This window comes from Eschrichtius robustus, chromosome 17 (genome assembly GCF_028021215.1).
Source record: "Eschrichtius robustus isolate mEscRob2 chromosome 17, mEscRob2.pri, whole genome shotgun sequence".
In the NCBI taxonomy this organism is placed as follows: domain Eukaryota; kingdom Metazoa; phylum Chordata; class Mammalia; order Artiodactyla; family Eschrichtiidae; genus Eschrichtius; species Eschrichtius robustus.
Window position 1 is genome coordinate 15,197,684 of NC_090840.1, and position 22,674 is coordinate 15,220,357.

Consider the following 22,674-nt stretch of genomic DNA (forward strand, 5'->3'; position numbering starts at 1 on the left):
TTGTGCATGGATGGCCAATGGATGGATGGATGGATGAAGAGAAAGAGCAGGAATTTCAACAAGATCTGCCTCCCTCCAAACCTGTACTATATGTCTCACCCAATACATTAAAAGTTGGAGGGGAAAGAATGAGTGCAATAAAAATTCTAAACTATAAGCAGCTTCTCTGTGGACCAGCTCAATCTATATATTGTGGACCTGCATTATGGGCTGCTTCGGTGTATAGCTTACAAAAATTGCTCTGTACACCTTGGTTTTAGCTACTCTGTGCTGGAGAGAGTAGGGTCTCCGCTGTAGTACCGTGGGGAGGACTGAAAATGATGCACAGACAGCCCCGCTCTATCCCTGTGCCCAGCTAAGAGTGGGATCTAACAAAGGTCCCAGGCTTCTACCATCACAGCACAGGCCCCTACTGAAGGAAAGACTCCAAGTTTATTTGGATTCCCAAAAGCTATACAGATTTTTCAAAGGGTTTTCAGAAAGATTCTCTCTGTTGATCTTTGTAACAATCTGCTAAACCTTGGCAGGGGTTGGGGTAAGGACTGAGTATTATATGACAAGTAGAGTCATGAGCTCTCAGTCTCCCTCGCCTGGCTGGAATTAGCTTCTTTGCCAGGATAAAGGCAAACTGAGAGAACTGTGTGCCTGTGAAAGACATGAGCAAGGCCTCTGACGCTGCCACAGTGCAGGACAGAGTGTAGAGAATGCCAGCTTTGGGGTAAGAGAAGGGGAAATGCTAACATAAAATACTGACGCATATTTATTTATCGCATACATAATACTCACATTTACTTACATATTCAAACAGAAACAAAAGAGGGAGGAACTAATAAAATGCTACCTGTAGAGGAAGAGAGAGAATTGGAGCAAACCAGGATGAAAGCAAGGCTTCTCTGAATGTCCTTTGTTTTATGGTTCTGACTTTCAAATCATATAAATGTCTTACATAATTTTAAAAAACAAATGTAACTTAAAAATAGAAAAATAAAGTAATCCCTAAAAACTGAAAACAAATTAAAGCAAATAAATCTCCACAGCATATCGGGTTGTGGGCATAACCAAACAGAGAAGAATTATTTCAAATAACTAGGTCACAGTATTTTGCAAATCCCTAAGAGATAGCCTATGGACAGAAAGAACCACAAAGATGTCTAAAACTGCATTTCATATTTCATAGTTAGTAGTAACACTGATAGTTGGTTTGAAACCATTATACATACACACACATACACACACACTTGGATATAGTAATTATGTAAAAGTTATTAGGAAGAAAGATTTTCAGTATTGAGTAAAGAGACACAATATCAAAGAAGTTAAGTAATAACCTGTAATCTTACATTTGAAGTGGAAATATCAATATAACTTCATGATTTGTTTTCCTCTTTTTATTAAAAACAAAAAGGCCTAGAAACAATGACAATCTTGTAGCAAAGAGCACACCCAGTGCCCAGATGGTGATCTCCAAAGATCACTTTCCTCTAAAAGGAACCAAGACTCCTTGGAGAAGTGTGACTGATCCCAGGTCTAGGGCAGGAAACCATAAAAACTACTGAGGTCATTCCAAATGTTACAGATGCTAGCTTGAAGGGGCTCCCAGTGACCAAAGACTGAACAACTGGAGAAGCAGAAAGAATAATGACTGCAGTAGATTAAAGTACATCAAACATATAAAAAACCATGTGTTCATCATATTTTTTTAAAGTTTACTGGTCACTATACCTATTTGCTAGAACAAAATTTTTTACTCTGATAATTGGTAAATAAAGAGAAAGAATCACAAAAGAAATAATGGTTTGGAGAACTGGCCAAACAGGAGGCTGGTCATGTGGGAAATTGACTTAGAGCAATTCAAAGAGAGAGACAGATGGGGAGACAGAGAGACAGAGACAGAGAGAGATTGATTGACGATGCACTATGTTGTGAACTTCCCTTCCCAACACCTCCTGCCTATCTGCTGCCCTAGAAGATTTCTGCCACTTTACTCCCATGATCGGGACTAAAATAGTCACTCCTTACAATTTCATTTGAATGTATTACTTTTCTTAACAGGTGAGATTTAGCAAAATGCCTTCAAATACCACTCTAAATTAGACTAATACAATGTTTGTTTTAAATCAGAAAATCTAATGAAACTCTTTAATGGGGACTTAAATTTAACACAGTCTTACAACATGAAAAGGGGGAAAACAATTTTTATTGAGCACCTATGACTATATACCAAATGTTTTAAGATATCATCATCTCATTTAACTTTTGTCAGTAGCCCTAGGAGAGGATCATTCACATTGTACAAATGAGAAACTGAGAGAGAGTGGTTAAGGGACTTGGCTAAAATCATGCATTTAGTTAAGTGACAGAGCTGGGATTCAAAGAGAAATCTGTGGACTACATCACACTCCCCACCTAAAAGAAAAGGAGATCACATGCATGCTGGACATGGTCAAAGTCTGTGGTGGTGCACCATTACTAAAAAATACCGCAGTGATGAATTGCTCATTAACTATTTCCCTTGTAAGAAAATCATGTAACTCTACAGGGCCATGTAAGAATACGTTTATTTGGTACTTGTGGCCTTGGGAAAATTATTTAATCTGAGATTTTTCAAGCAGGAAGAAGTCATAGAGTTCATTCTAGTCCAAATTATTGTTTTCTAGATTAGAAAACAGACCTGGAGAGAAACAGTGATAAGCCTAAAACCAGACAGTGGGTTAGCGGCATGAGGGCAAAGACGCTCTCCACCTTAGGAGTTTGGGGATGGTTTGTCCCAGCTCATCAGCATCATTTATTTTACTTTAATTAATTAATTTATTTTTGGCTGCTTTGGGTCTTCGTTGCTTTGCATGGGCTTTCTCTAGTTGCGGCGAGCGGGGCCTACTCTTCATTGTGGTGCGTGGGCTTCCATTGTGGTGGCTTCTCTTGTTATGGAGCACGGGCTCTAGGCGCACGGGCTTCAGTAGTTGTGGCACGCGGGCTCAGTAGTTGTGGCTCACGGGCTCTAGAGCTCAGGCTCAGTAGTTGTGGCGCACGGGCTTAGTTGCTCCACGGCATGTGGGGTCTTCCTGGACCAGGGCTCGAACCTGTGTCCCCTGCATTGGCAGGCGGATTCTTAACCACTGCACCACCCGGGAAGCCCCCAGCATCCTTTATTGATGACAGTGAGCACGATGGTTCTGTACATGGCGGTGCTAAGACCCCCTGGAGAGTTCTACTGTTGAGACTGTACAGAGCAAGAACCTATGTGACCAGCAAAATATAGAAGAAATAAAAATATAAGACGTATTTTAAAATATAAAAAGTATTTCAAAAATATAAAAAGCTCCAGCTGAGACTCCATGTGGACTCTGCTTCCTGGGTGTTCCCTGCACATGTCACTGGTGCCTGAGATAAGAGAGAAAGTGGGTCCTGCTGCGCCCTTCAGAGACCGCCTGTGGATGCAAAGTCCATTCTTACTTTGTTTGTTTGTTTTTGGCTTGCGGATCTTAGTTCCCCGGCCAGGGATCAAACCCGTGACCCCTGCAGTGGAAGTGCGGAGTCCTAACCACTAGACCACCAGGGAAGTCCCAGTCCATTCTTACTTTAATGTTATAGTTGCATAGTATCCATGTGTAGCAGTTGTCATTTTTGGTCCTCTGAATCTTCTTAAGCAACTCAACCCTGCTTAACCGCCACCATGAGTGCATTGGCTAAGAACCAGCCACAGGGTAAGCACTCAAACATGTCTTAAATTAATTGGTCAATGAACAAACAGAATCTGAGTATCCTGACATACTGTCCACTATAATCTTCTACCAAAGTTCTAATTGGCATTGAAGAAAAACTAATGTAATTCGGTGTGATAAATACCTCTCTGATCAAAAAAACCTATCATTGTCTCTCTTAGTTCCTAATAGCCTCTGTTCATCTCAAGATTGTTTAACACTACAGAAGGGAGAAGACTCTAGCAGCTGCTGCAGGATGTTGGTTTGCAGGGGACCTTCCTCTTCTCTCGAGTTTAAGTGTGGTGTTCATACATCTCGCAGAGCCAAACCTCATCGCCTGACCTTGGAAATGGCCAGTGATGCTACAGTACGTCCACACCTAATACAGTCTATCTGCATTTAAAAGGTTAATTTTAACGTTAAAAAAATCTTTGTATACATTTATAAAATTAGTACAAAATGAATTTTAAAAACTATCTCATAGAAGAACGGGTCTAGAAAAGCTGTTAATGCTCTCAGAAGAATGAAACCAATCAAAGCATGTTCATGCTTCACTTGCATCTAAAGACGCGGCAAATCTGAGGCTGCAATTTGAGTTCAGGGGCACCGCCTTGACTCTCATCAACGACTCGAAATCAGTGGTTGGAGACAGGTGGCAAATATTTGGTTAATTAGAAAGCAATAAAAATTACAGTCTATTTTTAAAAATCACACCCCAACCTAATCCCCTTATCTTTTCAAGACACAGAAAAAAAGTATTGGGTTGGCCAAAAATTCATTCAACCCAAACAAACTTTTTGGTCAACCCAGTATCTTGATTATTCTCCAGTGAAAAACAAAATAGAGTTTTCCAAGGCTAGTTCCATTGTAAAGACAAACGAATGGCTAACTCTTCATAATTCTGCACACAAAGGGTGGGATCCCAGGAAAGCCAAGGTGATGCTGAGAGACCACAGTGCTCTAAAAACAAATGTTGTTGACCATGGTTTGGTGGCCAAGTAGAATCTTAGACTATCGTTTCTCCAGAAATAGTTAAAAAAAACACAAACCCCCCCCCACAAACTAACTGGAAATTATGACAATAGAATATGCCTATTATAGTATTTCAATAAAAATCACATATGCACATTTATATACTCCAAGGAGTACAAGACTCCAGCCTCCTGGCTCTTACTGTTTGCATGTCTTCAAGCAAGTTATTTAAACCTCTCTGGACCTTTGTTTCCTCATCTGGAAAATGGGCATAATCAATAATACCTACTGCATAGGCATTAAATGATGTTTTACGTATAAAAATACTTAGCATCTTCTACTTAGCAAACACTCAACAAATATTATCAGTCATTTTATTACCATCACTATTATTACAGAGGTTTCATCCTCAGACCTGTTCAAGATGCAGGACTTCAAATGTAAGGTGCTGTCATCATCATCATAAATAATTTTATTTCCTAGAATACATGATTAAGTTATATTTTTCAATTTATACTGCTGTACCTATTGAAGTTAGGTAAGCTCTGGAACAAATCATTATTTACTACTTCATTTGATCCTCACAACAACACTGACACAGAGAGAGGGGAGATATTATCCTCATCAGACAGATAAAGTTCAGTTTTAGCTGAAGTTCAGGGAGTTAAGTGACCTGCCCAAAGTCACAGAGTTGGTGACCAGCAGCGCAGGGTTCAAGACCGCTCCGTCTAACTCCTCCTGCAGGGCTTTTCTCGCTATTTCAGGCTTTTCCAAAATATCAACTTCATAATATTTCATTTCATTCAATAAATGTGACCCTAAGTGAGTCAGCAGAAAGACCATAAACTGGGAGGGTGCAACGTGACCACAGATCCACTGCTGCACAGAAACGAACACCAGTGGGCTGAAGGTGTTTTAGTGACACACTCATGAGTGTCACCACCTCCTCTCAGGGCACAGGGGCCCCCAATGTGATGACGAGATGAGCCCAGTGGTGCTGAAGGTGCCCCCCCAGCAATACCTGAAAGCATGCATCTCTCCACCGCCGCCCAGCCCACCTCCCACCTGCTTGCCTTTACAGCCCTCTCATGTCTGTCCGAGGAAAGCTTTTGTGGGGCCGGGGGTGGGGCCAGGGGGGCTGGCTGGAGCCAGAACAAGTCTCAGCCTTCCCTGCTCTTTGCCTTTGTTCAAGTTGGTCCTGCACAGAGAGCAAACGCCTTACCTCCAAACTCCAAACGGTCCAATTCTACTTCTCCATAAAAGCCTGGTTAAAAGCCATTTCCGCCATGACACGCAGTTCAACACCACCACGCCGCCAGCCAAAATAATCTCTGTGGCCCACAGCTTCCATTCGCTTATTTAAGCAGCTTTTTCTAAACTTATTTTGTAAGCTGTCTCTCTCCTCTTAGATCTGTAAGCAACTTAAGGTCCAGGTTTGAGCCTTTATATCTGCCCCGCCCCGTGTCCACCCGCCTACACACACACACACACACACACACACACACACACACATACCACACACACACACACCCCACACAACACACACATACACACACCACACACACACACACCACACACACAACACATACACTCCACACAAAACACACATATACCCACAACACATGCACACACACAACACATGCACACACACATACAGCACACACCACACACACCCACATACCACACACAACACACGGCACACACCCCACACACACGGCACACACCACACACACGGCACAACACACACCCCACACACACGGCACACACCACACACACACCACACACACCACACACCCCACACACACGGCACAGCACCGTGCCCAGAGTCGGTATTCAATGGCTATGAGAGAGGGCGAGTGAGCAAAGGCCCATCTTTGATACGTGTACAGAGCTTCAGCTCTACCATATAACACAACACAAGCAAACTGCTATGGAGGGTCAGGTAATTTTTTTAAATGAAGAAAGAACTTTAACTCGAAAACTTTGTCAGAGGAGAAATTTAAACTATTTTTAAATTCATCTTCAGATACATTTCTTAATTCTCCATGTCACTTATGTGCATGGAACGGGGTTTAAATACAAAAGATTAAATTAAATAAGTCCTTAAAAAATACAAATCTCTGCTTAGAGAGTAAGAAGGATTCAATTGATACAAATTCAAAAAATCAAGGTAGGTTTTAAAAAGAGGTATCATCCCTGTTTAATTTTACTGTAATACGACAAGCCACCCTCTACTCTTAATCAATCTGAGTATCTCTTGACTATTATTATTTGTTATCTGTCTGGAAAGGAAGGAAAAAGTATGTGAGCTGGAAATGAAAGGCCTTTTATCAGAAGACTACCAAACACTGTATAAATTGCATTGGCAAGGATCAAAAACAAAAAAAAGCTGCTGATGACAAAACCAGAATGGCATTGGCACTGTGTGATACTGCTTCTTTTTAACCCAGATGTTGGAACGTGGGATGAACAAATTCCGTGATTTAGTTTTATTCAATCGTTTACCCTCTTCACCAAGGAGGCCACACTCAGTGACCACTGCCTTGACCACATCTCTGTGGAACTCTGCAGCCAAAGACCCCAGGTCCACAGAAAGTTGTCTATCTAGCCTCTACCTCGACCAGTAATTAAGAGATGGCCTTGGTCAATATGCGTTCAATATGCATCAATTCCTACCCAGCTCAGCACTGGACCACAGCCTGGTGACTCTCGAGGTCCAAATGGTGCATCTGGAGGGAAATGGGATGATCCAGAAGGCTCTGCTCCCTGGCCTGGCTGGAACAGCGACACACAGGCTGGACTAAGAGTGATTCCTGATGTGTGTCCTGAAGAACACTATTCATGAGACAGAATGCCTTAAAGAAGTCAGATTTCATGGTCAAATAAATTTGGGAGAGACTGTACTTTGAACTTTCCTTTGGGAGTTTCAAAATGCACATTGGTATATTAAGGGTTATGAAAAGTCCAGCAGCAAAGGACTCTGTAATATTTTGTTTAACTCAGCAAGCCCCAAATTTATTTGACTATGAACCTTCTTTCCAGTAACACTTCTAATACTGAAACTTAGTGTGGGAAATACTGAGACCACATTTGACAGTTACATGGCTTCAGATCTAACAACAAGACAACTCGTGGTTTCCCTGTCCAAGAATTGTTGCTCAACAAAGGTTAGTGTAAGAATTAAACAAAAAAATGGGATGTTCAGGATTTCTGACAACCAAATTATAATGTGATCTGTAAATTTTACCTTAATATAAGCAAAACATATATTATTTAAAACCAACCGAAAAAAACAGATTTATAGGTGACAATTACAATGTCCATAGCAGTATACTCTTTGTAAAAAGATTTGCTATCATGGACCCACAACCCAATATGTATGTCTTTTTATGGGCAAAATGAAATAGAGAACAAAATGATTACCCAAATAGTTCAACTTCTCTTTCTATCAATACAATAATATAATTTTGTCTGCTAATTTTCAGATAATCCAAGCTTGCTGGGTTTGAATGTGGACGTGGAGGAGAAAAGTGGGAGCCGGCCATTGCAAAAGCTCTTGTAATTCTCCACTTAAGTGCTTAAATATACTTTATTAATAAATTGAGCCTTAGGTAGATACAGTCATTTGACCATCTTTGAAATCACTAAGGAAACATCCAGGATATTACATGATATAATACACTGAAAATCCCAATATCTGAGAATTCATGTCCCCACATTTCTGAGCACCCAATTTACTATGGAAAAAAACAGATTTGAGCACTAAGTATTATGGGTCTAGGTACCAACACAAAACATCATCTAAAACAAAATTCATAGATTGCCTTTCTAACTTCAAGCACCTCCAGTAATGCAATTAAAACCTGTTCACATTTATGAATGGAAAATCCATGAAGATGATCTATATTTCAGATCATCAATTTTTTTTAATTTAACACTTTCAGACTCATGTCAGACCATGAAAAGATTTATTCAGATTTAAGTTTGCCCATTTCATTCTTTTGAACTGAGAACCGTAAAAACACAAATATGCAAAGTTCTCCCTTTTCCAAAACACAGTTGGTGAAAATGTTACACTTTAGTACAATCTGAATCGAAGAGAAAACATTCAAAGACTTCCTCCTCCTAAAATCTGAGGTGGGGGAAGATTGCTCTTCATGAACTTGAATTTAACACCTTGATGTTAGAACAAACTTTCTCTTTACTCATTGCATTTTAGTTTAGTGGTCAAAAATGATCATGGTTTCAAGGAGTTCTAACGGCAGTGCCTTACCAGTGTAGATGCTGGCATTGGAAGCTGGAATACCAAACTGTGACTCGATGAACTTGGGAATGAAGGTAATGAAAGCAGTTACAATGGCACTCTCAGCTGTGTATGACAAACTCACAAAAAGGAATGTCATGTTGCTTAAGATCCTGACAGCTGCTCTTGGTAGGTCTATAAAATGACAAAAATGACAAATGAATGTTATAAACAAGGGATGGAGAAGAAAAGAAAATTGAACTGCTTTTGAAATGAACTGGAAATAGCCATTCAGCAATATAGGAAAAATTGATGACTGATTAGAACTCATCCCCTTTATTAAATAGATCTGGGTTTTTTTTTTAGTTTTTCAACTAGGATAAGGAAATTTAATAAAGAATCTAAAAACATAGCCATACACAAATATCCTTATAAGAAATACCCCCAACCTATGACTCCTGTTTCAAAAACTGCTTAAAATAAATGATTTGCATTTTTTATTGACTGAAATAATGGTATTCTTTGTTAAGACCCTGAAGTCTACTAAATGTATGAAGTACCTGCAATATAGTCCTAAATTATAGTTTCCACTTCACCCAACTAACACTTCCCTGAGTAGGCGCACTTCTGAGATGCCAGCTCTCTGGCCTGACACCCACAGCAGAGGAATTGGTACATGATATGGGACATCTGTTCTTCCAGCTTCATTATGAAACAGGAAATAATACAGCTAAAAAGGCATAAGGGATAAGGCCACCAGGTCAGACACTCCCAGGGACTTTGGATTGGGGAACAAACAGAAATGATCTCCAAAGGAGCCAGACAGCCCAGAGGTGCAGGCTCAGTACCTATCCAGCCATCTCTCAAGAAAGAGAGAAAAGTCTCATTTTTGAATCTAGGCATTTATTTCACAGAACTTGCCATATATATGCTTCAAGATGTATGTGCATTTTCATTACAGCATTATTTATAAGAGCAAAAATTTAAGGGAAAAAAAAAATGTCCATCAATGGGAAACGTTTACATAAATTATGGCACAGCCATGTAATGAAATACTATGTAGTAGTTAAAAATGAAATGGAGCTTTATGTACTAGCATAAAAGGAACTCCAAGAAATATTTTTGTTAATGAATAAAGCAAGCTGCTGTAGAAATATACATATGCCTGTGTGCATAAATATATATATAATATTTAGGTAAAAAACAAACTAAAACAATGGATTTATATATGGTAGAAGGTATACTTTTCAATTTTTATAATGCCAAGAAATGCTGTGAATGGGAGTAAGATTGGGAAAGAGAAATAAAAAAAGATTCTTGTGAATATACTCTTTTGTATAGTTTGCATGTTTGTAATGTGGATTAACTCACGTGTGTGATCTTTACATATCTTCATGGAATAGGTAAGCTGCATTACTTTCGACACGTAGTCTCTCAGTTATCAGAACAGTTACCCCCTTGTGCTACAACAGGGTCTTTCTTATCTCTGTGCTATTAACTGTATTCCCCACAAGTCCGATGGGCAAATGTCAAGCTCATCCACAGAGTCTCGAGATTAATCCCCTCCTGGAGAAAGCTGTCACAGCCCCTCCAGACAGACGGAAGTGCTCCTTCTCCGCCCTCCCACCACCCGCTGTTCCTGGCCATCCATACTCATCAGTTCTTTTGTAGCTGCACATGTTTTCCCATCTGCTTCTTTCAAGAGAATGTAAATGCCATGAAGGCAGGACCTTGGTACATCTTTGTATGTCCAGCTCCTGGCACAGATCTGGCATTCAGTGGGCGCTCAAAAAATATTCTTGGAATGTATTTATTTATTAACATTTTTTATTACATCACGGCAATAATTTGTACTAAAACAATATGCATATACTTATGAGAAAATGAAGTCTGTTCCAAAGATGCCTGATTTCCTCCTGGGGAGAGAGTTAGGTATTAAGGAAGCATATGTCATAAAACTAAGGGTAGTCCATGTGGTGGTGGACTTAGCAAAACCACAGAAAAATGTGAAGGACCAAATGGATAATCTTTTTTAAAGCGGGGCTCTTTAAAGCTAAAGAATCCTAAAGGGATTTAGATAAGATTATAAACTAAAAATCCCATTAAAAGAAAAATGAAAATGTGAACAAAAGAACAAGGAGGAGATATACAATATTGGCTTTATCCAGCCTATCGGGGAGAGAAATAGTTTGTATGCTTGAATTTTTCAGATAACTGGGCGATTGCCTTTATAAGCGATAAAGCTTTGAATATTTCCTATGTATTCACTGATATTACTGGAAATCCATAGCATAATTTGACATGTTCTTCTAGATTCAAACTCATAATTATGAATAATAATATCTATAGGCTAATTTGTTTTAGCATATATATATATATTTTTTTTATACAGCAGGTTCTTATTAGTCATCAATTTTACACACATCAGTGTATACGTGTCAATCCCAATCGCCCAGTTCATCCCACCACCACCACCACCTCCCGCCGCTTTCCCCGCTTGGTGTCCATACGTTTGTTCTCTGCATCTGTGTCTCAATTTCTGCCCTGCAAAGCGGTGCATCTGTACCATTTTTCTAGGGTCCACATATATGCGTTAATATACGATATTTGTCTTTCTCTTTCTGGCTTACTTCACTCTGTATGACAGTCTCTAGATCCAGCCACGTCTCAACAAATGACCCAATTTCGTTGCTTTTTATGGCTGAGTAATATTCCATTGTATATATGTACCACATCTTCTTTATCCATTCCTCTGTCGATGGGCATTTAGGTTGCTTCCATGACCTGGCTATTGTAAATAGTGCTGCAATGGACATTGGGGTGCATGTGTCTTTTTGAATTATGGTTTTCTCTGGGTATATGCCCAGTAGTGGGATTGCTGGATCATATGGTAATTCTATTTTTCGTTTTTTAGGGAACCTCCATGCTGTTCACTATCTAAATTTCATAGTGGCTGTATCAATTTACATTCCCACCAACAGTGCAAGAGGGTTCCCTTTTCTCCACACCCTCTCCAGCATTTGTTTTTAGTAGATTTTCTGATGATGCCCATTCTAACTGGTATGAGGTGATACCTCATTGTAGTTTTGATTTGCATTTCTCTAATAATTAGTGCTGTTGAGCAGATTTTCATGTGCTTCTTGGCCATCTGTATGTCTTCTTTGGAGAAATGTCTATTTAGGTCTTCTGCCCATTTTTGGATTGGGTTGTTTGTTTTTTTAATATTGAGCTGCATGAGCTGTTTATATATTTTGGAGATTAATCCTTTGCCCATTGATTCATTTGCAAATATTTTCTCCCATTCTGAGGGTTGCCTTTTCGTCTTGTTTATGGTTTCCTTTGCTGTGCAAAAGCTTTGAAGTTTCATTAGGTCCCATTTGTTTATTTTTGTTTTTATTTCCAATACTCTAGGAGGTGGATCAAAAAAGATCTTGCTGTGATTTATGTCAAAGAGTGTCCTGCCTATGTTTTCCTCTAAGGGTTTTATAGTGTCCAGTCTTACATTTAGGTCTCTAATCCATTTTGAGTTTATTTTTGTGTATGGTGTTAGGGAGTGTTCTAATTTCATTATTTTACATGTAGCTGTCGTTTTCCCAGCACCACTTATTGAAGAGACTGTCTTTTCTCCATTGTATATCCTTGTCTCCTTTGTCATAGATTAGTTGACCATAGGTGCATGGGTTTATCTCTGGGCTTTCTATCTTGTTCCATTGATCTATGTTTCTGTTTTTGGGCCAGTACCATATTGTCTTGATTACTGTAGCTTTATAGTATAGTCTGAAGTCAGGGAGTCTGATTCCTCCACCTCCGTTTTTTTCCCTCAAGCCTGCTTTGGCTATTTGGGGTCTTTTGTGTCTCCATACAAATTTTAAGATTTTTTGTTCTAGTTCTGTAAAAAATGCCATTGGTAATTTGATAGGGATTGCATTGAATCTGTAGATTGCTTTGGGTAGTATAGTCATTTTCACAATATTGATTCTTCCAATCCAAGAACATTGTATATCTCTCCATCTGTTGGTATCATCTTTAATTCCTTTCATCAGTGTCTTATAGTTTTCTGCATACAGGTATTTTGTCTCCCTAGGTAGGTTTATTCCTAGGTATTTTATTCTTTTTGTTGCAATGGTAAATGGGAGTGTTTCCTTAATTTCTCTTTCAGATTTTTCATCATTAGTGTATAGGAATGCAAGAGATTTCTGTGCATTAATTTTGTATCCTGCAACTTTACCAAATTCATTGATTAGCTCTAGTAGTTTTCTGGTGGCATCTTTAGAATTCTCTATGTATAGTATCATGTCATCTGCAAACAGTGACAGTTTCAGTTTTTCTTTTCCAATTTGTATTCCTTTTATTTCTTTTTCTTCTCTGATTGCCGTGGCTAGGACTTCCAAAACTATGTTGAATAATAGTGGTGAGAGTGGACATCATTGTCTTGTTCCTGATCTTAGAGGAAATGGTTTCAGTTTTTCACCATTGAGAATGATGTTTGCTGTGGGTTTGTCGTATATGGCCTTTATTATGTTGAGGTAGGTTCCCTCTATGCCCACTTTCTGGAGAGTTTTTATCATAAATGGCTGTTGAATTTTGTCAAAAGCTTTTTCTGCATCTATTGAGATGATCATATGGTTTTTATTCTTCAATTTGTTAATATGGTGTATCACATTGATTGATTTGCGTATATTGAAGAATCCTTGCATCCCTGGGATAAATCCCACTTGATCGTGGTGTATGATCCTTTTAATGTGTTGTTGGATTCTGTTTGCTAGTATTTTGTTGAGGATTTTTGCCTCTATATTCATCAGTGATATTGGTCTGTAATTTTCTTTTTTTGTAGTATCTTTGTCTGGTTTTGGTATCAGGGTGATGGTGGCCTCATAGAATGAGTTTGGGAGTGTTCCTTCCTCTGCAATTTTTTGGAAGAGTTTGAGAAGGATGGGTGTTAGCTCTTCTCTAAATATTTGATAGAATTCACCTGTGAAGCCATCTGGTCCTGGACTTTTGTTTGTTGGAAGATTTTTAATCACAGTTTCAATTTCATTGCTTGTGATTGGTCTGTTCATATTTTCTATTTCTTCCTGGTTCAGTCTTGGAAGGTTATACCTTTCTAAGAATTTGTCCATTTCTTCCAGATTGTCCATTTTATTGGCATAGAGTTGCTTGTAGTAGTCTCTTAGGATGCTTTGTATTTCTGCGGTGTCTGTTGTAACTTCTCCTTTTTCATTTCTAATTTTATTGATTTGAGTCCTCTCCCTCTTTTTCTTGATGAGTCTGGCTAATGGTTTATCAATGGTTTTGTTCATCTTCTCAAAGAACCAGCTTTTAGTTTTATTGATCTTTGTATTGTTTTGTTTCTATTTCATTTATTTCTGCTCTGATCTTTATGATTGCTTTCCTTCTGCTAACTTTGGGGGTTTTTTTTTTTTTTGTTCTTCTTTCTCTAGTTCCTTTAGGTGTAAGGTTAGATTGTTTATTTGAGATTTTTCTTGTTTCTTGAGGTAGGCTTGTATAGCTATAAACTTCCCTCTTAGAACTGCTTTTGCTGCATCCCATAGGTTTTGGATCGTCGTGTTTTCATTGTCATTTGTCTCTAGGTATTTTTTGATTTCCTCTTTGATTTCTTCAGTGATCTCTTGGTTATTTAGTAACGTATTGTTTAGCCTCCATGTGTTTGTGTTTTTTACGTTTTTTTCCCTGTATTTCATTTCTAATCTCATACCATTGTGGTCAGAAAAGATGCTTGATATGATTTCAATTTTCTTAAATTTACCGAGGCTTGATTTGTGACCCAAGATGTGATCTATCCTGGAGAATGTTCCGTGTGCACTTGAGAAGAAAGTGTAATCTGCTGTTTTTGGATGGAATGTCCTATAAATATCAATTAAATCTATCTGATCTATTGTGTCATTTAAAGCTTCTGTTTCCTTATTTATTTTCATTTTGGATGATCTTCCATTGGTGTAAGTGAGGTGTTAAAGTCCCCCACTATTATTGTGTTACTGTCGATTTCCTCTTTTATAGCTGTTAGCAGTTGCCTTATGTATTGAGGTGCTCCTATGTTGGGTGCATATATATTTATAATTGTTGTATCTTCCTCTTGGATTGACCCCCTGATCATTATGTAGTGTCCTTCCTTGTCTCTTGTAACATTCTTTATTTTAAAGTCTATTTTATCTGATATGAGTATTGCTACTCCAGCTTTCTTTTGATTGCCATTTGCATGGAATATCTTTTTCCATCCCCTCACTTTCAGTCTGAATGTGTCCCTAGGTCTGAAGTGGGTCTCTTGTAGACAGCATATATATGGGTCTTGTTTTTGTATCCATTCAGCAAGCCTGTGTCTTTTGGTTGGAGCATTTAATCCATTCACGTTTAGGGTAATTATCGATATGTATGCTCCTATGACCATTTTCTTAACTGTTTTGGGTTTGTTTTTGTAGGTCCTTTTCTTCTCTTGTGTTTCCCACTTAGAGAACTTCCTTTAGCATTTGTTGTAGAGCTGGTTTGGTGGTGTTGAATTCTCTTAGCTTTTGCTTGTCTGTAAAGCTTTTGATTTCTGCATCGAATCTGAATGAGATCCTTGCCAGGTACAGTAATCTTGGTTGTAGGTTCTTCTCTTTCATCACTTTAAGTATATCATGCCACTCCCTTCTGGCTTGTTGTGTTTCTGCTGAGAAATCAGCTGTTAACCTTATGGGAGTTCCCTTGTATGTTATTTGTCGTTTTTCCCTTGCTGCTTTTAATAATTTTTCTTTGTCTTTAATTTTTGCCAATTTGGTTACTACGTGTCTCGGCGTGTTTCTCCTTGGGTTTATCCTGTATGGGACTCTCTGTGCTTCCTGGACTTGGGTGGCTATTTCCTTTCCCATGTTAGGGAAGTTTTCAACTATAATCTCTTTGTTTATTTTCTTGGGTCCTGTCTCTCTCTCTTCTCCTTCTGGCACCCCTATAATGCGAATGTTGCTGCGTTTAATGTTGTCCCAGAGGTCTCTTAGGCTGTCTTCATTTCTTTTCATTCTTTTTTCTTTATTCTGTTCCGCAGCAGTGAATTCCACCATTCTGTCTTCCAGGTCGCTTATCCGTTCTTCTGCCTCAGTTATTCTGCTATTGATTCCTTCTAGTGTAGTTTTCAGTTCAGTTATTGTATTGTTCATCTCTGTTTGTTTGTTCTTTAATTCTTCTAGGTCTTTGTTAAACATTTCTTGCATCTTCTCGATCTTTGCCTCCATTCTTTTTCCGAGGTCCTGGATCATCTTCACTATCATTATTCTGAATTCTTTTTCTGGAAGGTTGCCTATCTCACTTCATTTAGTTGTTTTTCTGGGGTTTTATCTTGTTCCTTCATCTGGTACATAGCCCTCTGCCTTTTCATCTTGTCTATCTTTCTGTGAATGTGGTTTTTGCTCCACAGGCTGCAGGATTATAGTTCTTCTTGCTTCTGCTCTAGCACATTTTTTAACTTTCCATTTATTTTCTGATATTTTTCTGGTTGCAAGAAAATTCCTTCCCCGTGATATGTTGTTTGTATTTGTTTTTACCTGCTGATATCTTATTTCCACATCCACTTTAAGTTCTTCTACAGAGCCCTTTTAAAGTAGACATAAGCTTTCAATCTTGTTCTTTTGTCATCATTTTTTAATCTATTTTTATTTTTATTTTTCTTAAATTTTTAAATTTCTTTTTGGCTGTGTTGGGTTTTCATTGCTGCACGCAGGCTTTCTCTAGTTGTGGCGAACGGAGGCTACTCTTCCGTGTGGTGCGCGGGTTTCTCACTGTGGTGGTTTCTCTTATTGTGGAGCACGGGCTCTAGGGGCGCGGGCTTCAGTAGTTGCATCACGCGGGCTCAGTAGTTGTGGTGCACGGGCTTCAGTAGTTGTGGCACACAGGCTCAGTAGTTGTGGCTTGCGGGCTCTAGAGCACAGGCTCAGTAGTTGTGGTGCATGGGCCGAGTTGCTCCGTGGCACGTGGGGTCTTCCCAGACCAGGCATTGAACCCATGTCCCCTGCATTGGCAGGCGGATTCTTAACCACTGCGCCACCAGGGAAGTCCCAGTCATCCATTTTTTAAAAATAAATTAGCAATTAATAAAATTAATTTTTCTGTTCATGTACAGTTCTATGGAATTGGGGAGGTGGTGGTTACTTTTATTTATTTTTTTAAATTCTTATTGGAGTATAGCATGTTTTTAAATTAAACTGAGAGTAGGATGAGGGGTAGTGTTTGGTTTATTATTATACAAAACAGATGAATTATTATTACTATAAAGTTGTTGACTAGATTTTATTACCTGGAAACATACATTTATACCCAGGTATAAATTATAAACATTAAGTACCAACCAAACATACTGACCCCTATTAATACTTTTTATAATTTTCCTGACATAGATATTTTTGGAAATAATATCTCTTCTTGTGGAAAAAAAAAGAAAAAACGGATTTATCTGAAGTTTAGTGCCCATTCAGTTTATTTTCCTTACATTTAAATTAAAATAAACACCTTTTTAAAAATAATTTTTTGAGGTGAAGTTCACATAACATAAATTTAACTCTTTTAAAGTCAACAATTCAGTGACATTTAGTACATTCACAATGGTATGCAATCACCACCTCTGTCCAGTTTCAAAATATACTTTTTTATTATAAAAAAATTCAATCATTTATGTTCAGGGATGAGGTTGGAATTCACCTTTTTTTTTTTTTTAAATACTTTCTAAATTTTCAACCATAAACATGCATTGCTTTTATATTCCACCCCCCGCCCCCAAAAAAACTTCAAATTTAAAAGGATGCAGCAATATGTCATCCTCCTAGAGAAGTCTTCCCTGACTCAGGCCGCTAACTTAGGAATTCCTTCCTCCTTTTCCTTCAACTTCCTCAGAAGTTATATACCTCCATTTTAAGACTTACATTTTATTATGCCTATTTTCCTTTCTAGCTCCCTTTGAGGCAAGAACTGTAACTTTTCATATATGTATCCTGAATTCTTCATCCTGTAGTAGTTGCTTAATAAAGATATTTGTGAAAGAGGAAAAGAAGCAAAGAAAGAGAAATTTTCTTAAGATAGACATTGCCAGCCATCTATCTCAATAATTAGAATGATACTTGGGAACCAGTCTAGTCCTTTCCTGAAAGTCTTAGGTAATGCCAATTTCTTAAATCAAAGTAAAATTTGAGGGAAATATCAACTGAACAAGCAAAGAAAGGTGGCTTACGTGAACTAAGTCAAACCAGGCACAGAATTCCCATTGGGCAAAGACAAGGAGACCATGGGTAAAAATGGAAACACCAGAGTGGGGGGTCATTGTTATGTAGAATGTGGAGATCTTTATAAAATAACATGATGCCAAAATACAGGGCTGAACCTAAGCCTCAGCCTCAAGGGCTTGGGAAAGGCCATCCGGAGGATGGGGAGAGGGAAAGTCGTGGAAAGAAAGGCAGTGGGAGCTCCATATAATAAGTATAGTGGAATCGGGCCAGGTAAGAGTGTACCTCTGGCTGTAATACAGAAGCTTCTTTTTTCCCTTAAGCTTTATATTAATCACTTTTTCTCTGTATTTTATAATGTTTTGACATCTTAAAAAGCTTGCTGGCTGGGAAGAGACTGGACTACCAGTGCCTAGATATAGCAAGGGCTCAGCTGGGAGCACAACTTTCATATGGAAACCAACCAATCCTGAGTTTATATGATCAACCACCTTGTTATCTAATTCTCACACACCAAGCCAGTATTTCCCCTGCCCTAAACCACCCAGACAACTAGAAACCACCCCTACAGCCCAGAGTCTGCTGGAATCACTCAGACTAGCCAGTGGTAAGCTGTTTACTCTGTCCTGCCTTGTCTTTCCCATGGAAACCCCAATAAGGGTTCTGGCCTTGGCTTTCCCCTCACTCCTGTCTTTTGTTTCCTGACCAGAACCTGGTGCTCCCCCTGTGGCCCCATATGGCATGGTGTGCCCCCTTCTCTTGGGAAATGTAAGGAATAAATTCTTCCTTCAATGGCATTGACCTCTCCATACCATCACTCAGTCACCTCCATAAATTAAAATCCTGGAATCGCTTTCTTTAACATCTCTCCACGAAATTTCCTTTACCTCCAATCTTTTAGTTCTTATTATTTATATACTTTTAAGCCTTCAGATGCATCAGAAAGCTGGTGGAAACATACCATCACCATGCAGTGAAAACCTCAATAACCTCCTTTATGGCCTGTAAATCTTGCACCCTCTTGTATATTTCATGGACATGTAGCAGATACAACTTTACGATGCATATTACAAAGGAGCATCAAACTATTTTTAGTCACGTCTTCCTGTAAAAGCAAAACCAAAGTTGCTCTTTGCATGTAACATGGACAACACAGGACCCCAAGTGCCCCCATTTCCTGCCCATTTTCTTTGGAACTAATGATGTCCCTGGGTTCCCCAATCACAAGTCCCCATTAAAGTATTCCAGTTTCTTCCCCCAACCCACAGCATACTGACAAAGGGCGTTCCCTGTTTGCCAGTAAAAGAGCAAAAGGAACTGGATGACCCTGGCACACCACAGTCACCTCTGGGTGAGCACACAGAGCTCCTGACCCACTTACCTGCTGACAGTGGACAGAAACGGCGGCCACTGGGGCCCAGAATACATTATTAGTGGTTACTGGCCACAGTACAATCCTGCTTGTTTACATCTAATGAGTATTTATATATATTTCTAAGTAGATACTACTCTGATGAGTAGTAGTCCCACAGTTAATTTGCACTGAGCATTTGAAAAGTGTTTTCTTTTTTAGGAATTCTTTGCCATGCCTGTTACCATTTACATTTTGCCTCTGAAGCTGAAGGTACAACAAAATAAATGTAAAAGAGAAATGAAACAAAGAAATAAATATAGAGAAGATGAGATGAATGGATAAAGAAGATGTGGCATATGTTTACAATGGAACACTACTCAGCCATGAAAAAGAATGAGATTCTGCCATTTGCAGCAACATGGATGGACCTAGAGAGTATTATTCTTAGTAAAATAAGTCAGACGGAGAAAGACAAATACTGTGTAATCACTTATATGTGGAATCTAAAGAGTAAAACAAAAAAATGCATATAGCAAAACAGAAACAGACTCACAGATACAAAGGACAAACCACTGGTTACCAGTGGGAATAGGAAAGGGGGCAGGGGCAAGATAGGTATATGTGATTAAGAGATACAAACTACTGTGTATAAAATAAATAAGCAACAAGGATATATTATGCAGCACAGGGAAATATAGCTATTATTTTGTAATAACTTTAAATAGAGTATAATCTATAAAGATATTGAATCACTATATTGCACACACAAACTAAGGTAATATTGTAAATCAACTATATCAATACTTCAATTAAAAAAAGAAAAAAATTCATCATATTTCCTTGAAAAAAGAGAAATAGAGAAGATGTTAATAGAGCAGAACATCAAAGCCAGAGAAAAGAATTAAATATTTCTATGAGATTCTTCCTGGGCTTCAAATTTGACCCTCAGTTTCCTGGCCACCAAAGCAGAAAGTTGTATAATCATCATTAGCAGAAACATTCTAATTTCCTTGTGGAAAACAAAGCTTTTCTTAACTATGTTCTAGAGCAGTGATTCTCACAGTGGTCCTTGGACCATCAGCATCAGTATCACCTGGGAACTTGTTAAAATGCAGATTCTCAGGCCACACCTCAGGCTTCCTGAATCAGACACTCTGGGCTGGGGTCCACCACTCTGGGTTTTCAGAAGCCCCTGTGGTGCTTCCTAGGTAGGCGAAGTGTGAGAACTCTGTTCTCAAGAAATAGGTTTTATATAAAGGCCACTGAGCAACGCTCTTAAGGCAAATATGGGGAATTCAAGCAACAGCTTTCAGTAGAAGCTGCAAACCTAAAGCTAAAGTGCAATTCAGCAAAAGAGCAAAGGCAAAACACAAGAGGCTAAGATGGCATGTCCCAGGCACGTGGCTTTTGGTGATCTCTCTTTGCTGAGTCAAGTATTGCCTCTAACATATTCCATGCTATACTAGGTTTTAAAACACCTAGCAAAGAGCCACATGCAATGGTTCTTTGCTCTTAGGCAACTCAAATTCAGAACTGATGCCCTCTGCCCCTCTATTCCTCTCTCCATCATCTGAGGTTGAAACCCTGAAACCGACTTTGGTACCTCCCTCCCCATCATTCCCATAGCAGTTGCCACATTCTATAGACACAACCTCTTCCTTCCCTCCTCATCATTCAATAATTCAGTCTTCAAATATTTACTGAGTATCTACTAGATGGTGGGAATTTATCAGGGAACATGACGGACAAAAAGTCCTTGCCTTCATGGAGCTTACTTTCTCATTACTGAGACTATAAATAAGATAAGTAAAATACATAGTATACTACATAGTGATGAGTGCTAAGGAGAAAAATAAAGGAGAGGAAGAGATAAGCTTTGGAGAGGAAGGTAGAAATTTTTAAATATGGTGGCCAAGCAAGGCCTCATTGAAAAGGGACCATTTGAGTAATACCCTGAAGGAAGCAAGAGGGTGTGGGAGAGAGCATTCCCCACACGGGAATGGCAAGAGCAAAGGCCCTGAGGTGAGAGTGTGCTGGCGGATTTGAGGACCAGTGATGAGCCCAATGTGGTTGAAGCAGAATGAACAAATGGGATTGCAAGAAGGATATGGGGGCAGGCAGGTAACCAGGGGTTAGACTGGGAGACCACAGAAGCTTTAAGCAGAGGAGTGGCATTTCAACAGGATCCTTCTGGCTGCAGAGTTGAAAGCAACTGAAAGGGGACAAGGAGGGAATTCCCTGGCAGTCCAGTGGTTAGGGCTCTGCGTTTCCATCGCAGGGGGCATGGGTTAGATCCTGGTCAGGGAGCTAAGATCCCATCCCAGTGTGGCCAAAAAAAAAAAGAAAACCAATTTAGCATGCTACTGTCCTTTCCATCTGTACTAAGCAAAACCATCATCACCTCTCTCGGGCTCTGTCTGTAGCTTTCTAGCTGGGCGCCCTCCTTCCATTCCACTCCCTTCCCTCCCTCATCTACCTAATAGAGTGCTTGCCAAAGGCTGCTCAAACCTCCCCACTGCCCATTTGGGCCAAACTCAGTTAAGGTTAGAACTCTCTACGCACAATATGGTCCCACCTTACCCTCTCAACCTTACCTCCCAGGCTTCCACCATGCACATCCAACACACCAACCACAATACACTAGCTCAGTACACTGCATTTTCAAATACATCACCCCAGTCTGACCTTCTTGCCTTTGCTCTCTCTGACTGGAATACCCACACCATCCCACCTCCACCTACTGACATTCTCCCAGTCTTCCAAGGTCCATCACAAATCCCACCTCCTCCATGAAACCTTTCCTGATCCCCCAACTAGATGTTCCCTCGCCTGCCTCTGACTCTCACACCATCTTCCTTTCTGGCCATTAGCATATTTCCATCTGTACTTGTCCTGTCTCCCTCAATGGACTATAAGCTCTCTGAGGGCAAACCATGGCTCACTCATCTTCTGATCTGCCACAGCTTGGGGTACAGCTGATTCTACAGAGTGAATAGTCATTGAATTAAATGATGACAACATCACCCTCTAGTGATCAATACTCTATAACTTCCAATAGCCTCTTTAAATCAGTGCATCACCTCAGAGTAGCTATTTTACTTAGGATGACAAATATATTCTACTTGAACACAAACAAAAGTCTAGCAGAGAAAGTCTGTTATACTTTATGCTAATTAATAATGCCAAGTAATGAAGCTTAAA

At 39.3% G+C, this 22,674-nt stretch overlaps 1 protein-coding gene across 1 annotated transcript in view; it reads right to left on the bottom strand.

Moving 5' to 3' along the window:
* The window catches only part of SLCO5A1 (solute carrier organic anion transporter family member 5A1), a 121,832-nt gene that overhangs the window by 43,022 nt on the left and 56,136 nt on the right, over window positions 1-22,674 (bottom strand). The window contains exon 4 of the mRNA XM_068525650.1: window positions 8,947-9,111. Within this exon, the coding sequence (XP_068381751.1) occupies window positions 8,947-9,111 (165 nt within the window). The remainder of the gene's footprint in view (window positions 1-8,946; window positions 9,112-22,674) is intronic.